General features: G+C 39.6%; 1 protein-coding gene across 3 annotated transcripts in view; it reads left to right on the top strand.

The window, feature by feature from the left end:
- GNE (glucosamine (UDP-N-acetyl)-2-epimerase/N-acetylmannosamine kinase) overlaps positions 1 to 24816 on the top strand; it is a gene marked incomplete at both ends in the record, with an annotated part of 59328 nt that overhangs the window by 27584 nt on the left and 6928 nt on the right. For 2 of the 3 annotated variants that reach the window (XM_079707086.1, XM_079707085.1), the window contains 5 exons: positions 13495 to 13946; positions 16913 to 17065; positions 19414 to 19626; positions 22001 to 22088; positions 22829 to 23039. In XM_079707086.1, coding sequence (XP_079563212.1) covers positions 13495 to 13946; positions 16913 to 17065; positions 19414 to 19626; positions 22001 to 22088; positions 22829 to 23039 — 1117 coding nt within the window. Of the gene's footprint in view, positions 1 to 13494; positions 13951 to 16912; positions 17066 to 19413; positions 19627 to 22000; positions 22089 to 22828; positions 23040 to 24816 lie in introns of all 3 variants that reach the window. The other variant, XM_079707084.1, reaches the window with a different exon arrangement.

Below are 24816 nucleotides of genomic sequence, written 5' to 3'. Positions count from 1 at the left end.
TTATTGATCACACTCTAAATATGAAAAATGAAACTTGGAAAATCTTTTAGGGAGCAGATGTATAAACCAAAGGTGAACATTTTGTTATATGTAATAAAGTGGCATTTAGTGCACCCTTGTGGCATGAAAACATTAATGCAGCCTCCAAAGTACTAAATATGAAAGAAGCTTGTGTTAAGGTAAAATTGTCTTTTTAAATGTCCTTTAACAATAAGATAAAAACAGCAAAAACAAATAAAAACCTGCCCCCAAAAACCAGTTTAGCAATTTGCTCTAAGAAAATACTTTTAAAGATAAGAGAAGAAACTTACGGAGAGCTCAAAAGTTCATAGATTTTTAAAATGTGAAATGAATTCTGGCTGTCTAAGAAGATCCACTTGGGTTTTACATTATTGAACAGAGATAGGACAAAGTAAAGGAGAAATTTTAGCTACAGCCTGAGGGGAAAGTCTAAGTGTGTTCTTTTACTTCTGTGAGAAAAGTTTGGCAGAAGACTAGTGGGGGAGAGACTTTCAAGGAGATTGTGGTAGGTTTCTAATCTGCCTAACCACAGTAATTAAGCAGGGAAAGCAGTTGTCAGGTGAGACTGCTGAAATGGAAACTTGACTAGTACTTAATGGAAATGTATGTTTACAGTGCATTCTAGCACAAGAAATTGGTTGCTTCTGGGGAGAAGAACTGGATAACTGGTAAAACAGAAGTGAGAAGTAGCCTTTTCACTGTACAAGCTTTTGTATCTTGAGTTTTGTTTTATTTATCCATCTATCTATTTATTTATTTATGGCTGCGTTGGGTCTTCGTCGCTGTGTGCGGGGCTTCTCTAGTTGCGGCAAGCAGGGGCTACTCTTCGTTGTGGTGTGTGGGCTTTTCATTGCAGTGGCTTCTCTTGTTGTGGAGCACGGGCTCTAGGCACGCGGGCTTCAGTAGTTGTGGCACACAAGCTTAGTAGTTGTGGCTCATGGACTCTAGAGCGCAGGCTCAGTAGTTGTGGTGCACGGGCTTAGTTGCTGTGGCATGTCCATTCTAAATGTCATAGTTTGCATCTACTAACCCCAAACTCCCAGTTCATCCCTCTCCCTCCCCCACCACCCCCTATGCAACCACAAATCTGTTCTCTATGTCTGTGAGTCTGTTTTTGTCTTGTAGATAGATTCATTTGTGCCATATTTAATTTAATTTAATTTATTTATTTGGCCACACCATGCGGCTTGTGGGATCTTAGTTCCCCAACCAGAGGTTGAACCTGGGCCGTGGGCAGTGAAAGTGCCAAGTCCTAACCACTGGACCACCCGGGAGTTCCCTGAATTATCTGTTTCTTCTTGAATCAGTTTTGGTGGGCTGTATGTTTCTAGAAAGTTGTCCATTTCTTCTAGGTTGTCAAATTTGTTGGCAAATAATTGTTCATAGTGTTCTCTTATGGTTTTTTGTATTTCTGTGGTATCATTTGAGATTTCTCCTTTTTCCTTTCTTATTTTGTTTATTTGGGTTCTCTCTCTTTTCTTCTTGGTGAGCCTGGCCAGAGGTTTGTCAATTTTGTTTACCCTTTCAAAGAACCAACTCTTGGTTGTATTGATTTTTTTCTATTTTTTAAACTATTTTGTTTATTTCCTCTCTGATCTTTATTATTTCCTTCCTTCTGCTGACTTTAGGTTTTGTTTGTTCTTTTTCTAATACTTTTAGGTGGTAGGTTAGGTTGTTTATTTGAGATTTTTCTTGTTTTTTTGAGGAAGGCCTGTATCGCTATAAACTTCCCTCTAAGAACTGCTTTTGCTGCATCCTATAGATTTTGTATGGTTGTGTTTTCATTGTCATTTGTCGCAAGGTATTTTTAAATTTGTTTTGATTTCCTCATTGACTCATTGGCTTTCTAGTAGCATGTTTAGTCTCCATGTAATTGTTTTTTTCTCATTTCTTTTCCTGTGGTTGATTTCTAGTTTCATGCCATTGTAGTCAGAGAAGATGCTTGAAATAATTTCTATACTTTTAAATTTGTTGAGGTGAGTTTTTTTTAATTAATTTATTCATTTTTGACTGTGTTGGGTCTTTGCTGCCACACCAAGGCTTTCTCCACTTGCAGTGAGCGGGGGCTACTCTTTGCTGTGGTGCACGGGCTTCTCATTGCAGTGGCTTCTCTTGTTGTGGAGCACAGGCTCTAGGCATGTGGGCTTCAGTAGCTGTGGCATGTGGGCTCAGTAGTTGTGGCTCGTGGGCTGTAGAGTGCAGGCTCAGTAGCTGTGGCACACGGACTTGGTTGCTCTGCAGCATGTGGGAATCTTCCCGGACTAGGGCTTGAACCCGTGTCCCTTGCATTGGCAGGCGGATTCTTAACCACTGTGCCACCAGGGAAGTCCTGAGGTGAGTTTTGTGCCCTAGTATGTAGTCAATCCTAGAGAGTGTTCCATGTGCACTTGAAAAGAATGTGTATTCTGGGTTTTTTGGATGTAAAAAATGTCCTGAAAATATCAATTAAGTCAAACTTGTTCTGTTGTATCATATAGGATCTCTGTTGCCTTATTGATTTTCTGTGTAGAAGATCTGTGCATTGATGTGAGTGGGGTGTTAAAGTCTCCTACTATTATTGTATTCCCATCAATTTCTTCCTTTATGTCTGTTAGTATTTGTTTTAAGTATTTGGGTGCACCTATATTAGGTACATATATGTTGACAAGTGTAAAATCCTCTTCTTGTATTGATCCTTTTATCATTATATAGTGTCCTTTATCTTTCTTGATGGCCTTTGCTTTAAAATCTGTTTTGTCTGATATGAGTATTGCAACTCCTGCTTTCTTGTCATTTCCATTTGCATGAAACATCTTTTTCCATCCCCTCACTTTCAATCTATGTGTGTCCTTTGCCCTAAGGTGGGTCTCTTGTAGGCAGTATATTGTTGGCCCTTGTTTTTTAATCCAGTCTGCCACTCTGTGTCTTTCGATTGGAGCGCTCAGCCCATTGACATTTTTTTTTTAAATAAATTTATTTATTTTATTTATTTATTTTTGGTTGCATTGGGTCTTCATTGCTGCACGCGGGCTTTCTCTAGTTGCGATGAGCGGGGGCTAGCCTTCGTTGCAGGGTGCAGGCTTGTCATTGCGGTGGCTTCTCTTGTTGCCGAGCACGGGCTCTAGGCTTGCGGGCTTCAGCAGTTGTGGCACGTGGGCTCTAGAGTGCAGGCTCAGTAGTTGTGATGCACAGGCTTAGTTGCTCTGCGGCATGTGGGATCTTCCCGGACCAGGGCTCGAACCCGTGCCCCTTGCATTGGCAGGCGGACTCTCAACCACTGTGCCACCAGGGAAGCCCCCATTGACATTTAAGGTAATTATTCATACATATGTATTTATTGCCATTTTATTTTATTTTATTTTTTCTTTTTTTTTTTTGCGGTACGCGGGCCTCCCACCGCCGCGGCCTCTCCCGTTGCGGAGCACAGGCTCCGGACGCGCAGGCCCAGCGGCCATGGCCCACGGGCCCAGCTGCTCCGTGGCATGCGGGATCCTCCCGGACCAGGGCACGAACCCGCGTCCCCTGCATCGGCAGGCGGACTCCCAACCACTGCGCCACCAGGGAAGCCCCTATTGCCATTTTAAACCTTGTTTTCCAGTTGATTTTATGTTTCTTCTTTGTTCCTTTCTTTTTCCTTTAGTGGTTTGATGATTTCCTTTTCTTTTATCCTTGTGTTTTCTTCTTTTTGGTTTTTGTGAATCTGTTTTATGTTTTTGATTTGTGGTTGCCCTGTTTTTCAAGTATGTTAACCCCTTCCTATATTTGCTTGCTTTAGACTGATAGTCATATAGGCTCAAAAACATTCTAAAAAAAAAAAGCAATCTATATTTTCTTACTCTCCTTCCCCACATTTTGTGATTTTGATTTCTTTTTTTACAACTTCATGTTTATCCTTTTACTGTTCCTTGTGTTTATCGTCACTTTCACAAATAGGCTTTTTAAAAAAAAAATCTGTATATTGGCTTAAGTGGTTTACTTTCCTACTGTAATTTCCTCCTTTCTATATCTTCTTCTTTTCTATTTAGAGAAGACCTTTCAATGTTCCTTTTTTTTTTTTTTTTTTTTTTTTTTTTTTTTTTTGCGGTACGCGGGCCCCTCACCGCTGTGGCCTCTCCCGTCGCGGAGCACAGCCTCCAGACTCGCAGGCTCAGCAGCCATGGCTCACGGGCCCAGCCGCTCCGCAGCACGTGGGATCCTCCCGGACCGGGGCACGAACCCGTATCCCCTGCATCGGCAGGCGGACTCTCAACCACCGCGCCACCAGGGAGGCCCCCAATGTTCCTTTTAAGATAGGTTTAGTATTGCTGTATTCTTCTAGTTTTTGCTTGTCTGAGAAATTCTTTATTTCTCCTCCTAAATGATAATCTTGCTGGGTACAGTATTCTAGGTTGCAGATTTTTCCCTTTCAAGACTTTGAATGTACTTTGCCACTCCCTCCTGGCTTGCAGTGTTTCTGTAGATAAACTAGCTGATAGCTTTATGAGGGTTCCCTTGTAATTAACTCTTTGTTTTTCTCTTGCTGCCTTTAGAATCCTCTCTTTAACTTTTGCCATTTTTATTATGATATGTCTTGGTGTAGCTCTGTTTGGGTTCATCTTGTTTGGGACCCTCTGTGCTTCCTGTATCTGGATATCTGTTTCCTTCTTTAGATTTGGGAAGTTTTCAGCCATAATTTCTTCAAATACATTTTCAATCCCCTTTTCTCTTTCTTCTTCTTCTGGAATTCCTATTATGCATAGATTGGCATGCTTTATATTCTCCCATAGGTCTCTCATATTGCTTTCTTGGTTTTTTTTTTTTTTTTTTGGCTTTCTGTGCTGTTTTGATTGGGTAGTTTCCATTTTTCTATCTTCCAAATCACTTACTCTTTCTTCTGCATTATTCATCCTGCTATTCTTTGCTCTTAGCTTAGCTTTCATCTCGGCAAATGAATTTTCTAATTTCTAATTTTCTTGGCTCCACCTTATAGTTTTTAGTTCCTTTTTACAGTACTCTGCATTTCTGTGATACCCTTTCTTAATTCCTTCAGTATTTTCATTACCTCCTTTTTGAACTTGGTGTCTGTTAGACTGAAGAGGTCTGTTTCATTGTTTGTTCTTTCAGGGGAATACTCTTGGTCTTTTAACTGGGAGTGCTTTCTCTCCTTCATTTTACTTATATTTCTTTTACTCTGTGAGTTTAGGTGAAAAATTATCTACCCTAGTCTTGGAGGGCTATTTATATGTGGGAGCATCCCTGCATAACTTGTGTGGATTTAATATTTTTTTGGCATGAGGGCTGTTTTTAGTTTGGATGCTTGCCATCTCTTTCCTCAGCATGTGCTCACTGTTATCCCCTTGATAGGGGATGTGCAGGTGTACGGCCTGTGTGCACTCCTGGGAAGGTGGGGGCAGCGGATGGCACCTGGTCGAGGGATTCTTGGCAGCAGTGGCAGCAGGCCACGCACGCTCCTGGGAAGGTGGGGGCAGTGACCAGTGCCTGCTCACAGGACCCTCAGCGGCAGCAGCGGTCTGTGCCTGCCTCTAGAGTCCGAGATGGCAGTGGTGGCTCTCGTCTACCCCTGGGGCTCATGTAGGCAGTGCCCTGCTGCTGGCTAGTGTGTGAGCAGAGAAAGAAGCTCCTATGGCGGTCCTGTTCGTCTCCTTGTGTGCCACCCAGCAATGGCACCCTGCCTCTCTGGCGGGCCCAGACCTTCTCCCATACCACACCCTAGTCCCCTCAGGCTGTCTCCACGCAGACAACCCCTTTCCTCTCCCCAGGGTCTGACCTCTGAAGCCCGAGCCTCAGCTTCCAGCCCCCACCCGGCCCAGCGGACAAGCCTCTCAGGCTGGGGAGTGTCAGGCAGCAGCACTGACCCTCGGTGCAGGTCTCTCTCCACTCTACCCTCCACAGACCGGTTGCTGCGCTCTCTTCTGAGGCTCTGAAGTTCCCCCTCCCATCCTGGCTGATCTCCCCACCAGTGAGGGGACTTCCCAGTGTGTGGAAACCTTTCCTTTTTTTTTTTTTTACTGGTCCTTCCCAGCGGTGCAGGTCCCATCCTGATTCCTTTCTCTCTTTATTTTTCTTTTTTCTTTTGTGCTTCCCAATTACATGGAGATTTTCTTGCCCTTTTGGAAGTCTGAGGTCTTCTGCCAGCATTCAGTAGATGTTTTGTGAGAATCGTTCCACATGTAGATATATTTTGATTTAAACATTTTGATATGTATTTTCTGTAACATCTTCCATAAGATGTTACGGAAAACCCCGAATGAACTTTTTGGCCAACCCCATATTTGTGGGAGAAGGTGAGCTCCACATCCTACTCCTCCAGTTTGGTCCGATCTCAGCACATTTTTTTTAAGAGGCTAGGGATGTTTCTAAACATCCTACAGTTCACGGGTCAGCCCTCCACGACAAAGATCTGTCTGGCCTAAAATGTCAATAATGCTGACATTGAGAGACCTTGATCTATGGTATTTCCCCCACAGAAACATGAAGAAAATGATGGGAACAATGCTGTATTTTGGTCTGAAAGGTTGGCTTCATCATTAGCTAAGTGACTTGCTCGCCTATTAAGGTTAATGTCAAATAGGTGGGATTCAAATTCATGCTTAGCAAAATTGCACATGACTTCATGACTCCATGACTTGGTATTTCAGGAATGCTTGAGAATTTTAGAGTCATGCATGCAAAAATCTGCTGTACTTTCTTTTCTGTGTGTGTAAATAAATAACCTTCTTTCTCTCTCTTCTTTCTCTCTCTCCTCAACACACAACATTTAACACAGATAGAGTGCCCTGCACTGTATGCTCAACTGGTGCTCATTGCATTGTGAAGACTTTCCCATACCAACTAGTTTCTCATTTAGAGAGGGTTAAAAATGACTGTCGTAGACTCAGAAGGATTAATATTCTAATAACTAAAGGAGGTTGCTCTGGATAGGAAGTGAAAATAAAAACAAATTAAGGTGAAAAACTTAGAATAAGACTGTCAAACATGCTAATTAATTGTGGAGGTGGGAGTATCTTCTCGGGAGGAATTGAGTAATTTTTAAGTCTAGTTGACTCTAACAGAATAAGTATCTTCAGCACAATTGTGCATAACTTTTGTATCTCAAGACAGAAGATAGTTGGCACTCTTTATGCAGCTGTCTGGGTATTTTTCTGCAGGAAGAGACATGGTAGGGGGACCATGCCAAATGTAAAAGCTGAGGAGAAAACTTAAATCCCTCAAGGATCAGATTCCTTCTGCTATTGGAGAGGTGAAGTTTGAGAACTGCTAATCATATTTCTTTATACTTTTAATGTGCAACAGCACAAAGAAAAGAAATAATCAGAAAACAACAACTGATAGATCATTCAACTGATTTTCATCTAAGAATGATGCTTCCAAATTAGAGACAAGGTTATTTAAGAGGAGGAGGAGAGGTACTATCAGTAAAGATTAATGAGAAGATAGGTTGTGGTGGTGTGGGTACCATGACAGCCCCTACTGCTGTGAAGAGGTTCAGTTTGGGGACTTAAGACAAATGCACTGGATCAAGTCTAATTTCATTTAGAGACTGTATCGGTGGCCTAGTTTTGTTACAGTCCCATAGTTTTTGAAAATGTTCAAGTTTGGCAGCAGTTCAAACTAAATACTTAAAACATGTTTGTTTAATACATGTTTAATACAGAACTTAGTTTAAAAATAAACTCAATATTTCAGTTTAATTCAGGGCTTAGCAAATTCGTCAAGTATATTTGGTGTTATGGGACATAGTGTTTTGTTTTTTGAGATGCTATTTCAAGGGGATTCTGGTTCCTGATTCAAACAGTTAGGTATGAACATTCTGTAGGCGGGACAGTCTCAGAATTAAAGCTATGTTGCAGTCTTAGATGAAATACTGGCCAGAGGTTTCCAAATTTGGTAAAAAAAACAACAAAAAAAAACATCGATGTACAGATCCAGAAAGGTCAACAACCCCTAACAGATAAATACAAAGAAAACTACCTGTAGACAATAGCATAGTCAATTTGCTGAAAACAAGAAAATCTTGAAAGCAACAAGACAAAAATTACATTTCTTACAGGGGAACAATGATATGAATGATAACTAACTCACTGTCTGACAGTGGAGGCCAGGAGACAATGGAGCATCTTTAATGTGCTCAAAGGGGGAAAAAAACCTCCTGTTAACCCAGAATTTTTTTTTTTTTTTTTTTTTTTTTGCGGTATGCGGGCCTCTCACTGTTGTGGCCACCCCCGCCGCAGAGCACAGGCTCCGGACGCGCAGGCTCAGCGGCCATGGCTCACGGGCCCAGCCGCTCCGCGGCATGTGGGATCTTCCCAGACCGGGGCACGAACCCGTGTCCCCTGCATCGGCAGGCGGACTCCCAACCACTGCGCCACCAGGGAAGCCCAACCCAGAATTTTTTATCTGTGAAAATATCTTTCAAAAATAAAGTTGAAGAGAAAAGCTAAGCAAATGATCACCATCAGGTATATACTACAAAAAAATGCTAAGGCAGATTCTTCAAACTGTAGAGAAATGATACCTGTTGGGAACTTAGATCTACAGGAAGGAGTGACTAGAAATGGTAAAATACATGCATATATATAAAAGAAAGAATGTCTTTAAAAAATAGACCTTATTTTTTAGAACAGTTTTAGCTCTAACAGCAAAATTGAGCAGAAGGTACAGAAGTTTCCCGTATACCTCTCTTCCCCTATACATGCATAGCATCCCCATTATCAACATCCCCTACCACACTTCAGTGGTACGTTTTTTTTACAATTGATGAACCTCCACTGACACATTGTTATCACCCAAAGTCCATAGTTTACATTAGGGTTCAGCTTGGTGGTATAAGTTCTCTGGGTTTGGACAAATGTATAATGACATGTATCTACCATTATAGTATCACCCCCCAACAGTCTCCTGGCAATCAGTGATGTTTTCACCATTTCCATAGATTTTTGCCTTTTCCAGAATGTCATATACTTGGAATCATATATTTTGTAGCCTCTTCAGATTTGCTTCTTTCATTTAGTAATACGCATTTAAGTTTCCTTCATGTATTTTCATAGCTCGATAGTCATTTCTTTTTTTCACTGAATGATATTCCATTGTGTGGATGTATGATAGTTTATTTCTCCATTCCCTTACTGAAGGATATTTTGGTTGCTTCCAAGTTTTGGCAATTATGAATAAAGCTGCTATAAACATTCGTTTTGCAGATTTTTGTGTGACATAAGTTTTCCGCTCGTTTAGGTAAACCAAGGAGCATGATTGCTAGATCGTATGGTAAGAGCACATTTACTTTTGCAATAAACTGCCAAACTGTCTTCCAAAGTGGCTGTATCATTTTGTATTCCCCGCAACAGTGAATGAGAGTTCCTGTTGCTCCACATCCTTGCCAGCATTTAGTGTTGTCAGTGTTCTGGATTTTGGCCATTCTAATAGGTGTGTAGCAGTATCTTGTTGTTTTAATTTGCATTTCCTTGATGACATATAATGTGGAGTATCTTTTCATATGCTTATTTGCTATCTTTATATCATCTTTGGTGAGGTGTATGTTAAGGTCTTTAGCCCATTTTTATTTTTTATTTTTTTAATTTTTTTTTTTCCCATTTTTGGCTGTGTTGGGTCTTTGTTGCTATGCGCGGGCTTTCTCTAGTTGCGGTGAGCGGGAGCTACTCTTCGTTGTGGTGCGCGGGCTTCTCAAAGCAGTGGCTTCTCTTGTTGCAGAGCATGGGCTCTAGGTGCATGGGCTTCAGTACTTGTGGCACTCAGGCTCAGTAGTTGTGGCTCGCGGGCTCTAGAGCGCAGGCTCGGTAGTTGTGGCGCACGGGCTTCGTTGCTCCGCAGCACGTGGGATCTCCCTGGACCAGGGCTCAAACCCATGTCTCCTGCATTGGCAGGCGGATTCTTAACCGCTGTGCCACCGGGGAAGCCCTTTAGCCCATTTTTGGGGTTTTTTTTTTTTTTTTTTTTTGCGTTTCGCGGGCCTCTCACTGCTGTGGCCTCTCCCATTGCGGAGCACAGGCTCCGTACGCGCAGGCTCAGCGGCCATGGCTCACGGGCCTAGCCGCTCCGCGGCATGTGGGATCTTCCCGGACCGGAGCACGAACCCGTGTCCCCTGCATCGGCAGGCGGACTCTCAACCACTGCGCCACCAGGGAAGCCCTAGCCCATTTTTAAATCGGGTTTTTTATTGTTGAGGTTTAAGCTCAGGGGTCAAAGAAGAAATCCTAAGGGAAATTAGAAAATGTTTTGAATTGGATAATAAATATTGCAGTATATCAGACTTCCCTGGTGGTGCAGTGGTTAAGAATCCACCTGCCAATGCAGGGGACATGGGTTCGAGCCCTGGTCGGAGAAGATCCCGTGTGCCGTGGAGCAACTAAGCCTGTGGCCACAACTAATGATTCTGCTCTCTAGAGCCCGCGAGCCGCAACTACTGAAGTCCGTGCACTGAGAGCACATGCTCCGCAACAAGAGAAGCCACTGCAGTGAGAAGCCTGCGCACTGCGACTAGAGAAAGCCCACACACAGCAACGAAGACCCAATGCAGTCAAAAATGAATAAATAAATAAATAAATTTAAATTAAAAACAAATATTACAGTATATCAAAATTTGTGGGTATAGATTAAGCAGTGCTTATGGGGAAATTTATAGCTTTAAATACTTATGTGAAAAAAGAGAAATTTAGAGTCAAGGATCCATTTCCACAAATAGGAAAAAGAAAATTAAGCCCAAAGTAAGTAGAAGGGAGGAACAATAGAGTGGAAATCAATGAAATATAAGAGTAGATTAAACAGTAGAGAAAATTAATCGAGGCAAAAGTTATTTCTTTATTTTTTTTTTTTATTTTTTTATTTTTATTTTTTGCTTTATCACAAATTTAATCAGTTATATGTATACATATGTTCCCATATCCCCTCCCTTTTGCGTCTCCCTCCCACCCTCCCTATCCCACCCCTCCAGGCGGTCACAAAGCACCGAGCTGATCTCCCTGTGCTATGCGGCTGCTTCCCACTAGCTATCTACCTTACGTTTGGTAGTGTATATATGTCCATGCCGCTCTTTCACTTTGTCACAGCTTACCCTTCCCCCTCCCCATATCCTCAAGTCCATTCTCTAGTAGGTCTGTGTCTTTATTCCTGTCTTACCCCTATGTTCTTCATGACCTTTTTTTTTCTTAAATTCCATATATATGTGTCAGCATACAGTATTTGTCTTTCTCTTTCTGACTTACTTCACTCTGTATGACAGACTCTAGGTCCATCCACCTCATTACAAATAGTTCAATTTCATTTCTTTTTATGGCTGAGTAATATTCCATTGTATGTATGAAAAGTTATTTCTTTAAAATAATAAAATTGACAAGCTCCTGCAGAACAAGAAAAAGGGAACACTGTATTTACCAATATAGGATAACAAAGAGGATATCATCTTGATGTTACAGCCATTAAAAGAATAAAAGGAGACTATTAGGCCGGTAAATTTGACAGTCAATTTAGATGAAATGGACAAACTCCTTGAAAAACACTGCTTACCAAAATTGACAAAAAAATAGAAAATCTCAATAGCTCTATATTAAAGAAATTGGATTCATTATCAAACACTTCCTATAAAAATAACTTCCTACCAAGTTGGCTGCACTTTTGAATTCTATCAAACTTTTAAGATCCTATATAAACTTTTTCAGAAAACAGAGGAGCCACGGGACTTCCTAGATTATTTAATAAGGTCAGCGTAATCCTGATATCAAAACCTGAGAAAGACATTATAAGAAAATTCAGATCAGTATCCCTCATGAATTATAGACATAAAAATTTTAAACAAAAAATTAGCAAATCATATCCAGCAATATACAAAAACAGATAATACGTCATGACCAAGTGGGTTTATCTCAGGAATTCAAGATTGATTTAACATTTGAAAATCAATTAGTGTGATTCATGTATTAACAGAGTAAAGGGGGAAATCAAATGGTACAGGTGAACTGGTTTGCAAGGCAGAAATAGAGACACAGATGTAGAGAACAAACGTATGGACACCAAGGGGGGAAAGCGGGGGTGGGATGAATTGGGATATTGGGACTGACATATATACACTAATATGTATAAAATAAATAACTAATGAGAACCTGCTCTATAGCACAGGGAACTCTGCTTCACTTCGCTGTACAGTAGAAACTAACACAACATTGTAAAACAACTATACCCCAATTAAGAAAAAAGGCGGGGGGCGGGGGAACCAACACAATCATCTCAATAGATATTAAAAAAGCATTTGACAAAATTCAACAACTAGTTATGGTAAAACCTTTAGCAAACTTGGAATAGAAAGGAAATTCCTCAGTCTGATAAAGACCACCTCTGAAAAACCTATAGCTCACATAAAATTTGTGCTTTTCTCCAAAGATTGGTAACAAGGTAAGGACATCCACTTTCACCACTTCTCTGTGTACTGCATGTAACAGCCAGTGCAATGAAACAAGAAGTATAAATAAAGGCACAAGATTGTCTTTATTTACAGATGACATCATACCTTTGTAGGAAAATCCAAAGGAATCTATAAAATGACTACTAAGCCATCAGTGTGATACATGTAAAGAATCCTTCATGATCTGAGAAAATATAGTGTTAAATGGATTAACTAGATTACAGAATTGTACTGTGATGTGTTCTCAACCATGTTAAAATATTATGCATAAAATGGCTAGAAAGAAACCAAAATGGTAATACTGATATTTCCAAGTGGTAGGTTTATGCATGATAATTTACTGTATCTTCCAATTTTTAAATAATAAATGTACTATATATTTAGAAAAAAAAGTCAGATCTTTTAAAATCTAGTCATAACAGGCAGGAAACTTTAAGGCATTAAGAATTGCTCTTGTTACTGAAGCATGAAACAGACCTGAAACTGCATTTCACAGCCAATTTAAAAACCTACATTTTCACCCCAGTCAGAATTATGCTGCATTAAGTGGTAGCATACAAAGAGAATTCAGGAGATAATTTCCATCATTCAGAAATTTATATTATAGTGACATGTCAGGTATCCTGGTTCCATACTATTTTTTTTAATGAGCTCTGCTTTTATAAGTAATTTTTTCTATTAAGTAGCATATTTATTTATTTTTTAATTTATATATATTTTTAAAAAGAAAGAAAAAGTTGTGACCACTGTAAAATTTACTCTCTTTTTTCCTGATAAAAACATTCTCCCTCCGATGTTTCTCCCTCCATGTGCTCACTGAAGGGGGCACAAGTGAGACCTCCCAGGTGCGGGATGTGTTGATCTGGGTGGTGGCTAGAGGGGTGTTTGTGTAGAAAAATTAATCAAGTGATCTGTATATTTATGGTCTGTGCTTTTATTTTTGTGTGTAAGTTACACTTCAGTTCATTTATTTTAACAAGGAAATTTTGTGAAATATTTCTCCCTTCAGGGTTAATGTTGATGTTTTTATAGCCCTATACTTAAGAACATGCTCTCACATTTTAATTTCTCTCCTGCTTTAGAAACACATATCGCATGATTGAACAAGATGACTTTGACATTAACACCAGACTACACACAATTGTCAGAGGGGAAGATGAGGCAGCCATGGTGGAGTCAGTGGGCCTGGCCCTTGTGAAGCTACCAGATGTTCTTAACCGCCTGAAGCCTGATATCATGATTGTTCATGGAGACAGATTTGATGCCCTGGCTCTGGCTACGTCTGCTGCCTTGATGAACATCCGAATCCTTCACATTGAAGGTGGGGAAGTCAGTGGGACTATTGACGACTCTATCAGACACGCTATAACGAAACTGGCTCATTATCATGTGTGCTGTACCCGAAGTGCAGAGCAACACCTGATATCCATGTGTGAGGACCATGATCGCATCTTGTTGGCAGGCTGCCCTTCCTATGACAAACTTCTCTCCGCCAAGAACAAAGACTACATGAGCATCATTCGGATGTGGTTAGGTATGTATCAGACTTCATTCAGTCTAATGGTTGCTTTTGTCTGAAAGTTTGGGTATGCTTCAATCCTTTGGAAACTACTATGGATAGAATGTTCCAGTAGCTATCAGAAGGCCAAGGTTTTTAGTTCATAGATCTCGCCCTATGGTATGACTTCACCTCTCTGAGACTTACCTTTTCTATAAAATAAACTTAATGGATTGAATTTTTAAAATCTATGCTATTTTTATACAATGGAATGCTTTTAATCCATTAAATATAATGTTATAGGTGAATATTAGTTACAGGGACCGATCCTGATATATCAAAAAGGAAAAAAAAGCAAGCTATAAAATTATATGTATAATGATACATTTTTATAAAAACAGTAACGTAGAAAGGTCGGTAAGTATGTGCACCAAGTCATTTATAATATTCACTTCTGGTTAGTAGAATTAAGGGTTTTTTTCCCCTTTATTTTGCTTTTTAGCACAATGAAAAAAATTGTTATTTTTAATTTTAATGCCTTTCTTATGGGCTTATTGGAATACTCAGATGAGATAATGAATGTTGAAAGCAGTTATAAGGGATTATGATTATTATTAAAAAGCAGAAGTCATAGTTGTGCCATTAGAGATTGTTACCTCTGTAAGTAAGCCTTAAGGTCTGAAATCTTCAATGATCAATGATCTGGATTCCTGGAAATTACTTTTTGCTAATCAGAGGCAAAGAAAACAGGTTTACAAACAATGTCTATTAGTTAATTTATAGTGAGAGTACTATTTAGAGGGCCAATCAGGACTAATCGTCTATTTAGGTATTTAGGGCTTTCCTCTGTGAAGAGGTGGATCTGTTGAATAATGAAGTTAATAGTAAATTAATTTGGTGATTGTGTAATCAAAGTGATTGTGTATGTTTTAAATCCAGATCACATTAGAACAGGAAATAAATTGGGCTTTTCTACTATATAAGTTAATCCATTCTATATATCTCTTATCCTTGGACAGATTCGTAGCTATCAGGGAACCTGTCAAGATAATGCTGATGGAACAGGCTTCTTCTGTCTCTTCCATCTCTCCTTTCTGCATGCTTCTAAGTAAACATTCTTGCATTCTGTTCTGATTATAGTGTTAGCTCACTATGTCTTCAGAAAAGCTTTGTATTTCTGAAAAACTTGTAATGAATAGAAAATAACTCTTATAAAGCAGAATATAGCAAAATTGTACTTGTAGGGCTTAAGGTTCTCTTTGGAACCTTTTAAGCAGTTTGTGAAAAGAAGAATGACGAAATAGCAAAAACTAGATTTTTTTTTTTAAAACCAGTGGGGGAGAAAAAGACATTGAGCCAAAGCCACCTGTCCCTGGCAATAATACCTTTTGTGCAAAGCCTGTACCTGCTTCTCAACCTGCAATTTCTGACGTTATCCTTCTGCTTATAAGAAAAATAGTATTGGGTAAGCCACTCAGAACATGCAGCTTTGTAACCAGAACATTAATAAATAACAGTCCTAATAAAAATATTAGCAAAGTTAAAAAGACATGTTACATTCCTAATACTGAAAGAAATACCACAGTAAATATAGAACTTTTTGACCCCAAACCAAGTAATGGTACCATAATGGAAAGGGTTGTGTGGAAGGGCTGAAGCTGCTGAGTTCTGGAGACAAAGGCAGATAAATGTCAGAAGTCATACATCAAGGACCAGGTGCAGGCTTTGCACAAAATGTATTATTGCCAGGGATGGGTAGCTCCAGCTCATCGCTCTGTGTTTTCTTTTTCACTGTTCTTTTTTTACTACTTTGTACAAAAATTTAGTAATTATATCCCCACCCCTCCCCCAGTTTAGAACATGATATGGGACCAGTCATTTTTTAAAATAAAATTTTGGAACCTGTAGTCTTTTAAATCAAATACTACTGAAGATTCTTAGTAAAACATTTCTGTTACCATTAAATCATAAAAAGTAACTGCTGGGCTTCCCTGGTGGCGCAGTGGTTGAGAGTCCGCCTGCCGATGCAGGGGACCCGGGTTCGTGCCCCGGTCCTGGAAGATCCCATATGCCGCGGAGCAGCTGGGCCCGTGAGCTATGGCCGCTGAGCCTGTGCGTCCGGAGCCTGTGCTCCGCAACGGGAGAGGCCACAACAGTGAGAGGCCCGCATACTGCAAAAAAAAAAAAAAAAAAAAAAAAGTAACTGCTACTGATTGAATTTGGATTAATGATAAACATAGTTCATGATAAAGTTGATCATTAAAATTAATATCAAAGAAATATATTCTTTCATTAAAAATAAGTGAGTAGAAAAAAACAAAACAAACAAATGAGTAGAGCTCATCTTCAGTTTTATGGGATAATATAGGCACTGTTGCAGAATTCTTTGTGTTATTTGGCATGGCACTGTCCATTCAAATCTTTTGCACTTTACATTTTTGCTGAGGAACTGTCCTTGGGATCCCAGCCTGGGGATGAGTGAAGCCTTTCTAGTCCTTTGAACAGAGTTAGAAACACTGGTGGTTTGTTGAATCTGGTGGGCAATAGTGGGGAAATGCCTATGCATTATATGAAATTTATTTCATGCTCAATCAACCTCTAAATGCCCTGATTTGCAACACATTATTACTCATTAATATTGCTGATAATTCATTAGAAACTCTAGTTAGAAATTGGGAAGAGTCACATTTTTCTAACGCTTTGAAATATTTTGAATTTTAAAACAATAAAGTCTAGTGTCTACTATTTAAAATTATATATTTTGTTTGTGGTAGCAAGCACCTTTGTAAAACGTTAAAAGTTCCCTGAAGAATCCTTGGACTTGTTGCTGTAAGTTCTTATCCTTTGATCCGAATTTGGATGCCCTGCTTAGAATGTGACAAATTGTTTTTTCCTTAGAATTTTAAAACATAGACTTTGGGGTCTTGCTTTTTAGAATTTGCTTCTTCCTCCTTTAAGATTCTTAACTAATGAAGCAATGTGGTTTGATTTTCTTTCAACAGGTGATGATGTAAAATCTAAAGATTACATTGTTGCACTACAGCACCCTGTGACCACGGACATTAAGCATTCCCTAAAAATGTTTGAACTAACATTGGATGCACTTATCTCATTTAACAAGCGGACCCTAGTTCTGTTTCCAAATATTGATGCAGGTAATTTAACTTGAAAATGAAAGTATGCCACCTACCTTTCCAGTTTTATGTTTCTATTATGTCTTCTTTTGACCGACCTTCTTATCTTGCTCATCTTATCATTGAAGGCCATTCTATTCTGAAATGCATTCTGATTTTCAAAGGATCACCAATTTTGCAGTAGATTGAGGAGTTTGCGATATTATTGTCAAGTCTAGCAGAAACTTAATAGGAAAGAAATAAGTACTTTAAAAAAAATCTCAAATCTCCATTCTAGTTTCATGTTTAGTCTCTTCCCTCCAGTTTCCATCAACAAGAAAATGCAATAGCCAAACCATTTTTTTTTTTTTAGATTCCATATATATGTGTTAGCATATGGTATTCGTTTTTCTCTTTCTGACTTACTTCACTCTGTATGACAGACTCTAGGGAGGGAGACACAAGAGGGAGGAGATAATGGGGATATATGTATATGTATAGCTGATTTGTTATAAAGCAGAAACTAACACACCATTGTAAAGCAATTATACTCCAATAAAGATGTTTAAAAAAATGCAATAGCCAAGAGATATACACCTTAGAAGCTGAAAGAGTGTCTCTAGGAAAGTAATGATCCTACTGACTGCAGTAAAATAGCCATTATTTTTATTTCTTGTTCTCTTATTTATGTTAGCTATACCTTAATTTAATCTTTAGATCTCTAGTTCCCAACCAGTTGATCCTTAAGCCTAACCTGATTGATCACCTACTGGTGGATGGAACCAGTGCTAGTAAGACCTTAGGTTAATGGTAGGGATATATAAATGGGAAATGCCAGAGCAGGGCCTGATACTGAGGGATTTTCAGATACTGGTTATTATTAGCTGATACCACTCATTGCTGAGCTCTTAGGCATTTTTTGGTAAAGGAGGCAGGATCCCTTCTCTGCAGTGCCAAGATGTCACCACCTTACACTGAAAGAATCCTTCCCTTAGTGTGTCTTGAATAATCTTTTCCGTTAGGGGGAACAAAGTAGGGTGTTAATAGGAAAAAAACTTTAAGACCCCCCAACCCAGATTTCATCCAGGTTATGTATCAATATTTCAAAAACCTTAATATTTATTATTTTCTAATCCTTTAAATTTTTGCATAAATATTTATAATGTAATTATATCTCTTCTTCAGTATTCATTGTCAGTGATATTCTGTTTGTAATATACCTTCCTTATTGTATATACTTTAGAATTTGAGATTTTTTACCCCTATGAAAGAAAAGGGTCCCAGGAATGCCTAAATCATGTCTGCCACTCGCCTCTCCTTTTCACAGGGTTTTTGATAAAATATACACAGGGAACAAGAGGGAAATAAGAATCAAGGCATCACTTTCTCATTATCTGACTTAGTGCCCCATTCCCTAATGTAGGGTTTTCTGGAAAACAGGTTTAGTGCCTGTCGTTTAGATATAGGGCCAAAGAGAAGCCTTCAGTTGAACCCAAATCTGAATCTTGGAATAGTCGCAGCTTCTGGCGTGCCCTGCACTACACGAGTTCTAGGTAATGACTGGCACATTCTGGCAGGAGAGAAGTGGCCGGGCCTGCTCTAAGGAGTTAGCCCCTGAGTCTGCTGCCTACCTTGCCATGGAGAAAGTTAAAAGGAGAACACATGCATGCCCAGCTTCTGTTAAATTCACGGCTCCTGCACACCAGTGGACACGGTGTGGTCATCTTCCTGCCTTGTAACTGATCAGATTAGCCTCCTTGCCTGCCTTGGTCACATTCACTAGGAAAGGGTAGAGAGGCAAGCAGAGGGGCATTGAATATCGTCTCCCCCTCATACATCCGTAACTTTTCAAAAAAAAGTCATGCATTTAAGGTAAAATATCAGCCACGGTATCAGAATCTATCCGTATTTGCTTAGAGCTTGTTTAGTCCACGTAAGTGGGAGTGCTTGCTGTCCCACTGAGCTGTCGTTAATGTAGATGTGAGCATAGCTGAGGCAGAGGCCCTCTGATCAGCTTGGTATGTGGAGCCTGAGACCTTTCCATTTAGGAACTCCTGGCTTAAGAGATAGAGACTGTTGGCCCGTCTTGAGCTTCTTAATTGGTAAGGTAAGAGCTTTTACTGGGGTGTTAGTATTTGCTTTGTGGAGTGCTGTTTGAAGAGACCCACTGCTGCTGTTTAAAGTTTCTAGATGAGTTGAAACAGAGGGCTGACCAGATGCTTTGGATGTTCATCATTCATAAAAAGATCAGTAATTAAAAGGACTATTTCCCTAATAACTGTTATGAGTTTTTATAGGGGATATTTCTTTAAGTGGGGCTATACTTGCCAATGATAATTGTTCCTTTATCTCGTAAACCATTTAACAGTTGGTTCTTTTCATTTTCACAGGCAGCAAAGAGATGGTTCGAGTGATGCGGAAGAAGGGCATTGAGCATCATCCCAATTTTCGTGCAGTTAAACATGTCCCATTTGACCAGTTTATACAGCTGGTTGCCCATGCTGGTTGTATGATTGGGAACAGCAGCTGTGGGGTACGAGAGGTTGGAGCTTTTGGAACACCTGTGATCAACCTAGGAACACGTCAGATTGGAAGAGAAACAGGTATTTACCTTTGCTTATATTTCAACTGACTAAGCTTAATACATTTGTATGAGTTATTATAAAGTATGCACGTATCAGTGCCGGCATATATGTTTATCAATAAGTGAGTGAATGAGGTTAATGACCAATTGTAGCCTGAAACCTATAGGTAGCACACAATGATTACCAAATTTTTTATTGTCTTTGTAATATCAGAGCTAAGAGTTTCTTAGTTAATTATGGTCTTTGATGGCTGTGTTTAAGAGAGAATGTGGTTGAATGTGTTATATGAATGCTAGTCTTTCGTTTTCCTGTGCCCAGTAAAATGAAGTAACTCTTACACTTTTGGTTTGAGTAGTGGGGGTATTCTTTCCTGATATGGAGGACCCTGAGGAAGGAATAATTTGGGAGCGGGTAGAATTAAGAGTTCTCTAATGGCCATGTTAAGTTTGAGATGCCTATTTATGAGTGGAGATGGCAGGTTGGCAGCTATGTTGTTTCAGGGAGAGTTGAAGTTGAAGATACGAATTTGAGAGTGATGGCATATAGGTGGTGTTTAGTTAGGATATCAGTTCAGCTGCTGTAAGAGAGAGACCCAAAATAATAGTGCCTCAGATAAGTTAGATTTTCTTTGTTTCTCACTGGTAAGTCATCAGAGACTTAGCCTCCATCTATCTTCTTGATGGTTGCTCCAGCTCTTTCTGTCAAGTGCACATTTTAGCCACTGGGAAAGGAGGAGAGGGGAAGATGTCCTTCCCTCTAAAAGCACCACTTGGAAGTTGCAAGTATTTCTTCATACATGCTATCAGAATGTCGTCACATGGCCACATCCAGCTGCAAGGGTAGCTGAAGAATACATATACCCTTTAGCTGGGTGATCAGATGCCAAGCTAAAAATTCTGCTACTGTACAAAAGATATTGAGGATAATGACACACTCTGCCAGAAATGGTATTTAAAACCAAGGGATGAAATGAGGTTACCCAGGGGGAACATGTAAATAGGGAAGAGAATGGAGCCTAGGACCAAACTCTGGAACCCTTCTGATGAGGAGGGAAGGGCCAGGAGGGAAGACTGAAAAGGAACTGCCAGAAAACCAGGAGTGTGATATTATTAAAGCCCAGAAAAGAAAGGGTTTCAAGGAGATGGTGTTGAATGATGCTGAGAGTTCAAATAAGATGTGAACATTGGATTTGGTACCAGGGTCTTCTATCAAAAGCAGTCTGTCCTGGGACTTCCCTGGTGGCGCAGTGGTTAAGAATCCACCTGCCAAGGCAGGGGACACAGGATCGATCCCTGGTCCAGAAAGATCCCACATGCCGCGGAGCAACTAAGCCCGTGCACCACAACTACTGAGCCTGCGCTCTAGAGCCTGTGAGCCACAACTACTGAGCCTGCATGCCACAACTGCTGAAGTCTGCACGCCTAGAGCCTGTGCTCCACAACAAGAGAAGCCACTGCAATGAGAAGCCTGCGCACCGCAACGAAGAGCAGCCCCCACTCACCTCAACTAGAGAAAGCCCACGCGCAGCAACGAAGGCCCAATGAAGCCAAAAACAAATAAATTTATGTAAAAAAAAAGATTTCTCTTAAAAAAAAAAAAAGGCAGTCTGTCCTTTCTGCCACTACACTTACACAAACACATGCCCCTCCATCCTTTCCTTCTTACCTTCTTTACATTGGAGGGTGTGGGGTCACCCCTGCCTGTCCACTGCTCTGCCTTCTGCCTGTGTTCTGAATCCCCACCCCTCTTGCCTTCTCAAGGACATTTCTCTTCCATGTATCTTTAGCCTCCTCAGCATTTAAACATGCCTAAGTCTCTGGTATCTTCAAAACAAAACAATACAAAACAACCTCTCCCCAGCCACCACCCTTCTGCTTTTCTCCTCTCCATAGCCAAGTCTATTGAAAAAACATGTCATTGTCACTGTATTTACTCCCTCAAATTGGTCAGAAAATGTATGGAAAGGAAGTGACTGCATCAACAGCTGACTGGCCAGTTGACTAACTGGCAACCTGTCCTGACCAGTTGATCCCACAACTGGCTGAGTAGATGGAAGGTAGGGCAGATGGAAAGAGTGGACATGCTGGATGAGTAGATGAGTGGCAGGTGGATACTGGATTAATTGCCTTAATTTATTCCAATAAGCAAACAAGAGCTTGATTTATTCTCTTTGGGAATAAAGGAACCTACAGCCCCTTAAGTATCTGATATATGGAGATCTTGCTGAGAGTGCTTTAAAAGGTATAAAGTAGAAAAGTTCCTCTCTCTAATAGAAGACTTGTTTGAAGCCTTCTGGGTTACAGGGCTACTTATGAGCACGACACACTGCTCATTTCTATATTCTTTGATTTCTCCCACTTCCGAATCACCATACGGCACTGGATTTACCTAGGGGAGAATGTCCTTCATGTCCGGGATGCTGACACCCAAGACAAAATATTGCAAGCGCTGCACCTTCAGTTTGGTAAACAGTACCCTTGGTGAGTGTATACTTTTAAAGTGATTTAAAACAGGAGCTGCTTTGGGCACCATTTTCAAGCTGTTTAGTCATCCTAATGGTGCTTTCATTCTACATCCTTAGAGGTCCCTATCTGCTGGTGAGACAGGGCTTGCTAATATACCCCCTATTACTCTACCAAGGGTTCCAGTGGAGAATAATTTGTCCCAGTTAATTAATATAACACTTCTGCTAGGAACTACTGCTTTAGCCTGTTTTGAATTTCTATAAGTATTAGAAAGTAATATAACGATTTTCTTTAAAAATAGTATAGTTCAGCATTTTAATTTAGACTATCCTTTCTGTTTCAAATTAATCAGATTTTCTTTTATTTGAATCTTTTTTTCTGAAAATATTTTTTTCCCTACAAAAGTAAAGATGAAAACCAAAAAAGCAAAAAAAAAATTTTTTACTGTCCCAAACTATGATATATTCTGAAATTGGCTTAACAAAGATAATTTTTCTTTGATCTTACAGGCAATTTGTTAATGATATCTCAGGAGGAAACAGTTGTATTTCAATCAACAATGGTTTTAGATATTCTATTGATAATATGAAGGTATTTAGTTACAGTGTTGCTGAAGAGATCCAGATGTTGTTATTTTAAAAGAAGAAGCCCAAACTATTTATTACCTGAAATTTCAGATTCCAATAATACTATGTCCTCAATATAATTTAATATGTATAAGAGAAACAATTTAATTGACTTTTTGGACATTGCAGTTCAAAGATATATGGGGATGGAAATGCTGTTCCGAGGATTTTGAAGTTTCTCAAATCTATTGATCTTCAAGAGCCACTACAAAAGAAATTCTGTTTTCCTCCTGTGAAGGATAACATCTCCCAAGATATTGACCATATTCTTGAAACTCTAAGTGCCTTGGCTGTTGATCTTGGTGGGACGAACCTCCGAGTTGCAATAGTCAGCATGAAGGTAAAGTAACTCCTAAGGTCTTAACTTTATATCCCATATGAGTAGTTGATTTTTTAAAAGTGTGGTTGGAAGGTAGGACTAGAAACATACACAAGAGCTTGTAATCATTTGCCCACAGTATTGACTTTTGGTTCCATTACAATGTGTGTCTCACTATTTTACTAATCACTAACATTTTAAAGAAGTAAAGTTCTCAGGGAATCCAAGTTAGTAGATTTAAGTTGACAATGGGAGACCCATTAGGCATCAGAGAGAGCATCTGCCACCCAGGAGACCTGAAATTCTATACTTGGTAACAGCTTGGAGCATGGAGTATGTTGATTACTCTCACTACCCAGGGGATGGTGTCTGCAAATGGTGAGGGGAATTGCTTCTCCTCTAGATCATGATTTTAGTTGCATACAGCATACCTTCAATCTCTTAACCAAACCATCACCACAGTGTAGACAGAGCCTTTATAAAACACCAAACTGTCCATGTTAAAATGATCTCTGGGGCTTCCCTGGTGGCGCAGTGGTTGAGAGTCCGCCTGCCGATGCAGGGGACACAGGTTTGTGCCCCAGTCCGGGAAGATCCCACATGCCGAGGAGCAGCTTGGCCCATGAGCCATGGCTGCTGAGCCTGCGCATCCGGAGCCTGTGCTCCGCAACGGGAGAGGCCACAACAGTGAGAGGACCGCGTACTGCAAAAAAAAAAAAAAAAAGATCTCTGATGACTTACCAAGGAAGAATAAACCTAACAGAAAAATCTTTGTTTGAAGCATTGTAGATGTGTGAAGTTTCAGGAATCCATGAGAAATACAGAGGATTTTAAACACAAAGTTGTTTAGATAAAATAAAAGTAAAACAAAACATTTTATCTAGTGAAGACAAAGCCCTCCTTTATAAATACTCTTTAAAAAGTATTAATAGAAAAATATTTTCTTAACATAAAGATGATATATTCCATATCAATGGCGAACACCCTCTGTAGTGGCATTTCTAGAGGCATTCCTGTTAAAATCAAGTGGAAAAGAAGGATGTTTTCTGCAACATTTAACATAATTCTCAAAGTTAGGAAGGGAATAAAGCAAATAGCAAAAATGGCGATTGTGGACAGGGTAAAACAAAAAATATTATTTATAGACAATATGAATAAACCAACAAGCTTGTAGAATTAATAGCACAATTGAGTAAAATGGCTAGATATTATGATAAATATATAAATATCAATAACTTTTTACTTATATGAAATTGTAGGTAAAGATTTGAGTTTTTCTGTAGGTGAGTATTTGTCAACCCTGATTGCACATTAGTGTTACCTGGAAGCTTTAAAAAATATATGGATGCCTGACTCCCACCCCAGACTAGTTAGATGCCAGTCTCTGGGGGTAGGGACTAAGCATCAATATTTGTTCAAAGCTGCCCAGGTGATTCTGATGCACAGTGAAGGCGGAGAAGCACAACTAGGTTTATTTTTAATGACAGTCATTAGTGACAGCTTTAACCCTTGTAAATGGATAAAAATCCGTTAATAACAGAAGAATGGAAAAAGTGATCCTATTTAGAACAACAGAACTTATAAAATAAAGTTTTCTGGTTTCCTAAACCATAAAACTATGTGATCTATAAAAAGAAAATCTAAAAACTTTACTATAAAATATAAAGGCTTGAAAAATATCCTGGTTAGGAGTGCTGAGTATTTTTTTAAATGTCATCACTTTCCAAATTGAATTATGAGTTTAACATAATTCTAGTCAGTATTTCAGTGAGGTTTTTTAAAGTTTAAAACCACATTA

This window comes from Hyperoodon ampullatus, assembly GCF_949752795.1.
Source record: "Hyperoodon ampullatus genome assembly, chromosome: 6".
Taxonomy (NCBI): Eukaryota; Metazoa; Chordata; class Mammalia; order Artiodactyla; family Ziphiidae; genus Hyperoodon; species Hyperoodon ampullatus.
This window is presented reverse-complemented; position numbering and strand designations above follow the sequence as displayed.